This window comes from Panthera uncia, assembly GCF_023721935.1.
Source record: "Panthera uncia isolate 11264 chromosome E2 unlocalized genomic scaffold, Puncia_PCG_1.0 HiC_scaffold_19, whole genome shotgun sequence".
Lineage (NCBI taxonomy): Eukaryota > Metazoa > Chordata > Mammalia > Carnivora > Felidae > Panthera > Panthera uncia.
Window position 1 is genome coordinate 16,967,682 of NW_026057588.1, and position 9,193 is coordinate 16,976,874.

The 9,193-nt window shown below is 60.1% G+C and overlaps 1 protein-coding gene across 1 annotated transcript; it reads right to left on the reverse strand.

Moving 5' to 3' along the window:
• Positions 1 to 6,450: 6,450 nt before the first annotated feature.
• On the reverse strand, positions 6,451 to 8,010 carry HAMP (hepcidin antimicrobial peptide). The gene is made up of 3 exons (XM_049621070.1): positions 7,866 to 8,010; positions 6,748 to 6,807; positions 6,451 to 6,657 (listed from the first exon to the last, which is right to left on the reverse strand). The coding sequence occupies exons 1-3, from the start codon at positions 7,950 to 7,952 to the stop codon at positions 6,553 to 6,555; spliced, it is 252 nt and encodes an 83-aa protein (XP_049477027.1). The 5' UTR covers positions 7,953 to 8,010; the 3' UTR covers positions 6,451 to 6,552.
• Positions 8,011 to 9,193: the final 1,183 nt, after the last annotated feature.

Below are 9,193 nucleotides of genomic sequence, written 5' to 3' on the forward strand. Positions count from 1 at the left end.
CGGGACCACTGAGGCGGAGGGACACGGCCTCCCTGACCCCCCGCCCCCGCCCCCACTCCGATCGCCTTCCACCTCCCTGAGGGCTCCAGGGGCCCACAGAGACAACCCCAGCCTGCTCAGGGCCCCAGGACCCCCAGCACCCCTACCTCGTACCTGAGATCATAATCCAAAACAGAGGCAGTGTCGTGAGGAATATCATTTTGTACAGCAAGCGAGCAACAGCTGGAAAGGGGAGGTGGTGGTGAGGGCTGCGTCTATTAAGGCTTCAGGAAGGGGGCCTGTTCAGATGTTAGCTGCTGCTGGTATTATTATGATCTGTAGTTGCAAACATTTCTATGGCATGGACTGCGTACGAGGCTTCAGCGCTTTACTCCGTGATATTAATTCATGTGATCTCTTTGAGGTAGGTGCAATTATAACCCACACTTTATAGCTGAGGTCCAGAGAGGTTAAGTAACTTGCCCAAGGCCACACAGCCCGCAAGTGGCAGAGTTAGGATTCAAGCCCTGTCTGCCTAGCTCTGGGTCTGCAGACTTCACCACCCAACCGCCCTGATAATTAGCCTCCTTGTCCTCGTGCCCCTGGGCACCTCGAGAAAGTAAGGACAGAGCCAGGGCTGGGCCAGCAGCGGGAAGCGGGGGAAACCAGGGGGAAAGAGAAGTTGGAACCCCGCCCCTCACCTCCGTCTCCCTGAGTTGGGAATGTCTTCGGGTCTCACTTGAAGCGGTCAGCCAGCCAACCTGGAACGAGAGTCAGACAGGTGCCCCCCTGCCGCCCTCTTTCGGGGTCCGCTCTGAGTGGCGACCCTCCGTAAGGCTGCCCGTGTGGGCTCTGCGGCCTGTGGATGCTTGGGACCCTCCCACACGGCCCGGCAGCTACTCTGTGGCCACGGCCCACCCCGAGCTGTGATGGCAAAGAACTCTGGGGAGGAAAGGGGGAGCGGCAGAGCATTGGGGTGGGGGGGGAGGCAGGCAGGGTGGTGAGTAGGGTGAGGGAGCAGATGTCCCACGGCTGAGGCCTGGGGGTGGCAGGCAGGGACCTGGCCCATCAATGACTGGGTTTCACGGCATCAGCATTCCCGGCATGCCGCGGGAATTCCTGCCGCCCTCTCCCACCCCACAGACGGCCCCTGGTGTCCCCCACCCTCAACAGAGGCCAGGACCGGTTACAAAAGAGCCCTGTTCGCTCAGGGTGAGGGTGCCTCATCCCGGGGGGCTTCTCGGGTAGGTGGGATGGGAGAAGAGTCCGGCACTCCTGGCTGGGCTCTGAGCGGGCCCAGGCGGGACCAGGGGTTGGGAGTCAGTGAGTCCCTGGCACCCGGCAGCTCTGTGGGTTGCCTCAGGGTCAAAGCCAAGGTTTCCAAGTGGCTGCCTTTCCTGGCCTCCGCCGCCCTTCTTCCCACGGACACAGACGCATGCACAGTCAGACACATGCAAAGGCCGGTATGAAAAGTGACAGATCCAGACCCGACCAGAAGGAGCAGGCTCACACAGCGGGGACTCGGGCGCACCCCGGTCAGGGCCTCGCACCCACAGACAGGCACCGAGACCCCCGCGCCCGCAGAACGTGCCGGCACACACACAGTCACAGAAGCATGCTGCATTGCCCCGCCTCGTGTCCGCTGCACGTGTCCACCTGGGCTGACCTGCCTGCAGGCCAGGCTCACAAAGACCCGCAGACCTGCGCACACGATGAGGTGTGGCTGAGGACAGACCCGCCCAGACGCGCGCTGACGGCCACGTGGCTGATGCCACCGTTGCACATGCGACAGGAAGGCACAGGAGATAGACACAGGTGAGGCCCAGCCCCAGGCCCCGGGCCGACTTGTGAAACAAGCTTGTAGGCCACCTGTTTTTCACGGGGGGTAAAACTTGGTTCCTGGGGTGTGGGCCAGAAAAGTCTTAGAGGTTCCCATGCAGTGTGAGTCTCGAAAGGGCCGCGGTGCATAAACATATGCATACACCATGCATATGGTGTATCTGCTTGGTGGGAGTGGGATTAGGAAAACCAGGTCTACAATTTTTCCTTAGTGGGGTGTAACGAAAACAAGGCTGAGGAACGCTGATGCAGATCCAGGCGGACCCAGGGGCAGCGTGTGTGTGCGTGCACGTGCACACACACACACACACACATGCACCTGTCAGGTGCCGGGTGCTAGAACTTGCTCGCTCACGGCCCGCCGCCCTCACGCCCTCACAGACAGCGGGATGCAGGTGTCTGATCTCCTGCCCGTCCTTCTGTTCCTCATCCAGCCCCAGACACTCCCACCGCGCCTCAGGAGCCCTCGGGCGGCCGTTTCTGCACAACTTCCACCGTGGGGATGCTGAGGGGGCCCTTTGTTCTTTCTCCCTGGTTTCTTCCCTGAGCCCGGTCACTGTCCCTGCTGCGGTCCCAGCCCCTCCCCAAAGCAGTTCTGACCCGCACCCTGCTCCAACCTAAACTGGTGGCAGTTGCCGGTGACCATCCACGGCCCGGAGCACCTGGCCTTGGCGCGTGCTTCTGGGCGCCCCTCGCCGCCCCCTCAGTCCCGGTCCTCTGCCCTCCACCTCATCGCTGGCCCCTCTTGGCGGCGGTACTCACTTGGATGCTCTTGCTTCTGCGCCCTCTGCTCCACCGGCCCAGCTCACAGTCCCCTGGCCTCCCAGGGTCCGGGCCCCCACTTGCCAGCCCGTCCCCTCCCCCCGGGTGCCAGGGGCCGCCTGCCTCCAGGGCCCAGCTCCTCCCTGCCCCCGAGGGAGGGGGGCACAAAGGGGCCCTTGTCACCACCGCTGGAACTGGGCAGCCTGACGCCTGGGTTCTACCAGCTCCTTCCTGGAGGGGACGGGGCGGGGGGGAAGCGGCCCCCCTTGTCCCCCCTCCTCCATCACTGAGCGCCCTGGTTCTGGGTCCCTGAGAGGGCCTTCCGATATCCCTGGAAGTCTCAGGCTAAGAAACAGGAGGCCTTGTCCTCAGTGTCTAGGGAACGTCAGTGGCAAGAACAGGTATAACCTCAGTCCCAAGAGGCCACAGAGGGTGTGAGCAGGAGCAGGCGGGACCTGCCCGCTCTTGGCTTCAGCGTCACCTCCACCCTCTCTTGAATCACTTCCCAGGGGCAGGTTGGGTGCCCACATCCTGGTCTACCTTCCAGGCTCCTCTTGCTATCACAAATGACCGTATGGTTTGACTGTCTCCTCTCATGAGAACTTGGCCTCCAGAACGACGAGGGCTTTGCCTGCTTACTCCGTCTGTTCTGTTTGTAGAATGGCTCCTGGCACAGAGTTAAGCTTCCTAACCACAGAGCGGGTGCACGAATGTGTTGCTCAGATACCCAGCGGCACCTTCTGCCTGGAGACCTTTGCACTTACCTGTTCCTTCCTCCCGGACAGGTCTCCCTACCCCATCCCGCTCCCCACTCTGCCACTGGCCGCAGCCTGTGCACTCTGTTGGCTCCCAGCTCGGACACCACTTCCTCTGGAAGCCTGCCCTGCCCGTCTCACCAAGCCGGGCCCCTCCATTCAAACGCTGCCCTGTCCTTCCAGAGCCCTCCGCACACTTGCCCGCCGCGCTCTGGGTGCGCTCCTTCCGCGCCGGCACGGGAGCTCCCAGAGGGCAGGGTTTCTACCTGTCTGTCTAGTTCATCCTCTGTCCCATAGAACAGCGCCTGGTGCACAGAGGGGCTTATCGGGGGCTCTGTTTACTCTATGAGCTGGGTGAGGACCCTCTGTGTGCAGATTCCAGATTCCACAGCGATCCTCCTCTTTGGTCATGACCTCTGCAAGGTGCTTGTACGGGGAGGGACGGGCGGAGGGAGCTGGCGATGCCGCGATTAAGCGTAGGGATGGTTTGACCAGGAGCTGTTCAGTCACACTGGCGCATCCTCAGTCCTCATTCAGGCCAGAGCAGTTTGTGGGGAGAGGGGAGGTCCTTTCTCCCAAGGGAGAACTCGGCCAGGGTGGGGAGGGTGAGGGGCAGGGAAATCCCTCAGACCCAGGCGTGTGGAGTCAGAGAAAGCTGGATAGAGGGAGAGGGGGAGTCCCACCCCCACCTCAGGCTTCATGATGTCAGACTCTGCCCGTGCCTTTCCCAGACAGGGACAAAGGCCCATTGAGAGTGGGGTGGGGCTTGAACGCCTGGGTCCCGGAGAAGAGAGGGGCCTGGTGCCTGGGCTCCGGAGGAGGACACTGAGATCCTGGGCTACTCATATGGCACAGCCTTCAGCCTCAACACCAACCCCATTGGGGTCGTGTGCCTGTGCCGTTTGGGGGTCCAGCTCCTCTTTAGGCGTGCACCGGAGGCTGTCTCGTGGGGCGGGTAGGATGTACAGGCAGGCGCATCCACAGACAGCCCTGGGTCCCCAGGCCACAGGAGGGTGGGGCGCTGGGGAGCCTGAGAGTGTCTAAAGGGGGAGCCGCCGCTCTGATCCGGCCGAGCCTTCCAAACCAGGCAGGTGTGGTAGGACTACTGTGACAGAGCACCACATGCTGGGTGGCTCAAAAAACAGAAATCGATTGTCTCCCAGGGCTGGAGGCTGCAGTCTGACGTCAAGATGTTGGCAGGCTCGATCCTGGGCGCTGGCGGGAAGGATCTGCTCGAGGCTTCTCTCCTTGGCTCATAGGTGACAGTCTTCATGTTCGCATGGCGTTCTTCCTGTATACGGGCCTCTGTGTCCAAATCCCTGCTTTTCATAAGGACACTAGCCCTATTGGATTAGGGTCCACCCTACTGACCTCATTTTAACTTGATTATCTCTATAAAGAGACCCTATTTCCAAATCGGGTCACAATCCTGGGACTTAGGACTTCAACATTTAAATGTGGGGGTGGGGGTGGGTGGTGCCTGGGTGGCTCAGTCGGTTGAGTGTCCGACTTCGGCTCAGGTCATCATCTCGTGATTCGTGGGTTGGAGCCCTGAGTCGGGCTCTGTGCTGACAGCTCAGAACCTGGAGCCTGCTTCCCATTCTGTGTCTCCCTCTCTCTCTGCCCCTCCCATGCTTGCGCTCAGTTTCTCTCTCTCTCTCTCTCTCTCAAAAATAAATAAACATTAAAAAAAATTAAATGTGGCGGGGGATGGACACAGTTCAACTCATAACTCGTGAGCAGCTAAATCACCCGATGAACCAAAGCCTAGAGACACTTCTCCTTTTTCAGATGAGGAGGCGGGGTTTCCGTGGAGAGAAGCCGCCTGCGAGATCCTGCAGCTAATGGGAGACTAAGCTGTCTACCTCACCTTCCTCTTCCCACCCTTTGGTCTCCATTCAGGGAAATCACTCCCAGAGGGCGAGCCTCTCATGGCTTCCAAAGCAGAAGGTAGAGGGTGGCGATGTACAGGACCGATCTGGCTCCCTGGCTGGGTTTAGTTGGGCTCACAGAGTGTTGTTTACAAAAAATAAAATCCCTTTCATCAGCTGCCAATATTTAAAAAATCAGGAAATTTCACATAAAAATAAGCATGGCCACCTTCTCTCGAAAAGAAGATTTCGCCATGTTTGGCCCATCTTTGGGCACAACAGCCATCTACCGGTCCCCCGTTGGATACCCGGGCCTCCCCATGGATACGAAACATTGGGCCCAAATGGCCAAGGCCCCTTATCACCATGCTAGCGCTGATGTTTTCTTAGAGGCTGGGAAGATAGTGAAATGCATCTTCTCTGTTTCTATCAGTGGGGAAATGGGATAAAGCGAGGGGGATATGGTCCCAAGAACAACGGGAGGGAACTCAGCTCCTCATGGAGGTGGACGGCGTTCTCCCACGTGGGTCACATGCCGTGTGTCCTTACTGAGATCACAGAGCCTCCCACGTGCTCCTCTGAGACAAGCCCCCCACCCCTCACTCGTTCGCCGTGCCTGTCCGGAAGGTCGTCGGTTTTTCTCAAACTCTTTGGTGTCAGAATCCCTTTCTACTCTGCAAAATCTTCGAGGACTCCAAAACAACTCTTGTTTACATGGGTGGTATCTATGGCTGCTCAATGTATGAGAAATCGAGACTGGGACGCTTTTAAAGCACGGGGGCACACGAGCGCACAGCTCATTACCGTCAGAGCCATGGGGTCATCCCGTGTCACAGAGCTTGTACGCCCGGGACGCAAAGAAGGTGAAAGAAAAAAACAAGTGACGTTTTCGTAGTTTCCACCTTGTGGAGCCCTGCGAGGAGTCCCCAGACCTTGCTTTGAGAACCCTTGTGGGGAATCTAAAGTTGTAACCCCTGTTTCAAGAAGACTTCAAGGAGAAGAAACTTGGCTTAACTTCCAGCCCCGCTGTAGCAACGTAAATTCTAGGTCCTCTGAAGAGGGGAAGGGAGGGAAGAACAGGGAAGAAACTTCCTTCACCAAGCCTCCTTGCCAAACCCAGCACGCACGAACCCCGTACGCCCCACGGAGTACCGGCCCTTGCAAGACAGGGGCCAGAACCAGCCTCTGGCAGTGGCCTTGGGCAGGGAGAAAGGGCAACAGACACTCTGGGATGGAAAACAACAGACAGAACGAGCCATTTTATTCCAAGTCCATTCACTGAGAGTCAGGGGGCAGCAGGAATAAATACGGAGGGGAGGGAGGTCCGGGGGCAGGCTGGGGAGGCTCTACGTCTTGCAGCACATCCCACACTTTGCTTTTTTACAGCAGCCGCAGCAGAACATGCAGATGGGGAAGTGGGTGTCTCGCCTCCTTAGCCTCTGGAGCACGGGCTGCGGGGAGGAAGGGAGAGTGAGAGTGAGCGGAGCTTGGGCGCAGGGAAGGGACGGGGAGGCTCAGAAGGGACTCGCAGGTGCTCTCACCTTCAAGCCCGCCTCGGCTGCCGCTGTGTCCTGGGGTTGGAGGTCCGTGAGCTGTCCTGTCTGTGAGAGCAGAAGGGGTGGTGAGGGTGGTGGGGACGTGGAGCTCTCAGACTCGCCCCCAAAGACCAGCTTCTCCCCGCGTGGTCGGTGTCCTGGGGCTCAGCTGGCATCCCAGGAGTGGCCTTGCTGTCTGGCCTTTTCTCCCCCGCCCTCGGGCAGCTCTTCCTGCAGACATCCCGGATCCGTCTCCCTCTCTCTCTTCTTGGGGACATCACCCTCCCTGGCCTGGATGCCACCCCCGCCTGTAGCAAGTCTCCCTGCGTCTCGCCCCGTCCATCCCGTTCGTGCCTCACGCCTTATCGGTCGGATTAAAAGCGTGGCGCCCGCTCAAGAGTCTCTCCCTCCGCCCCTCTCCCCAGTGCCTGCGAGTGTGCTAAAAGAAACTAGCCTGCAGAGCTGCCCTCGCAGGCGGAGGAAAGTCAGTACTTGGAGTCCGCCCCTCAGTCTCCTCTCCAAGCCGCGCCCTCTCCACTTACTACAGCCTCCGATCCTCGGACACCCGTCCGCCCTCTGCCCCGGGGCTTCGCTTACCGCCCCCTTCTCTTATGGTCCAGGTCACCCAGTCCCAGGTCGAATTTCATTTCTCACAAACCATCCCGCTTGACTCCCAGCCCCTGGTCCGTCGGAAGTCCTCCCCTCACCCCTCGTGGCCACTCTGCTGCCATCACCATCTTCTGTTATCCAGGATCCCATTGACGAGACAGTTATCCTGGTTATGTTTTAATTGTTCACAGATGAATTCCCCGGCCGGGACGTCAGCTCCACGAGAGCAAAGCTCTTCTCTCCTCTACCTTGTTCGCTGTGTGATCCCCACTGACTAGAAAAGGACTTGTCACAGAGCAGGTGCTCTGTAACTGTGGAACTAGTTCGGGCCCCCAGTCCGATCCTCAGGCCACGATCTCTGTACTTCAGGCGGCCGTCCGTCCCCACCCCGGTCCCTGCCCCGAGCTCTACCTGGTGCTAAGAGGACCAGCTGCCCTCAGCAGTCCCCCCACCACCCAGGGCCTGGCTCTCCGGTCCCGGCCACCGTGCCGGGCCCGGGCCCCCTGGGCTCTCACCTCTTGCCGGAGAGCTGAGCCACTGGCCAGGCTGGCCAGGAGGAGGAGCAGGAGGCAGGCGGCCCGGACCTGTGTGCTCAGTGCCATCGTGTTGTCTGGCTGTGTCCCGCTGTCGGGTTTGGGACTTGCTGTGGTGTCTGGGGTCCCGTTTCAGCTGCTTTTATGGGCCCTTCTGGGGGAGGCGGGGGTACTAAGCCCCCTCCCCTTTGTCCCAACTCATTTCCAAGAAGGTGGTGGCGCCGACAAGACGGGAGATAAGCGGGAACAGAGCAACAGGGAACAGTGTTATGTCACCCTGAGCCAGCGGAGGTGTGTCCAGGGGGTGGGGCAGACGGGGCCACAGACCCACGCCTCTAGCCAGCCACCTGGGAGACACTTTCCCTGACACAGCATCACCCTGTTGACTTCAGAAAAAATTCCTTTTGCCCCCAAAGTTGAACAGTTCGATGAGTAGGAGGAAGGTGACCTCTTATTCTCCTCCTTTTCCCGATATCCTCATCCACAGGGAGGCCGGCTGTCACTACGGTCCCCTCACGTGTCCAGCAGAATTCCTATCGCTTCAGGCGGTCTTCACACGTGCACGGGTTCTGGCAGGGAACGCTGGGGTGGCCAGACGCAGGAATCTGTGTCGGCTCCAGCCCCCAGCAGGCATGTGGTTTTCTGAATCTTGGGAAATGTATCTGCAGAACGTCCCTGAGAATTTTGGGCCACGAGACAGCAGTGATAGTAACGGCTGCCATCAGACGCCTGCATCCTATGCGCCGGCGGATGTACTGACCCACTTTTGCATTCGGCCTCTGCCGCCCGCCCCCAGCAGCTCCCGCCTGCCCCATGTCGGGCTCTGCTCTGTGCTTTGGGGCCCTCGTCGCCTTCTTAGCCACCGGTCCCGGCGGCCTAGCTTCCCGGGCCCTGCTCCCTCCTGGGAGCCCACGGCCACCCCAAGGCTGCTTTTCTTCATTCTGTAGGGGGAACCGAGGGCGGACTCGGGGCAGTGCCCAAGCGCACCCGGTCAGAAGAGCTAGGCCGGCCTGAGCGGCCGGACCCTGGGGCCGGTGCTCTCACCATTTGGCCTTCCTGCCTCCCCACAAGCACAGGCCACAGTGGGACGTGCTAGACGCGGCTCACACCGGCTCCACGGAGCGAAGGGTGCGCATCTCATCCCGGCTCTGCCGCGGGACATCCCCCTGGCACCTTGAAACCGGCCGCGGTGGGAGCAGCCAAACCACAGATGGTGGCCGACGCTGCACAGCTGGGCCTTTTTTGGGCGAGCTGGTCCTCCAGCATGTCACCGGATGGAGACGAGCCTGGGCTGCCTGCCTGGGGCCACC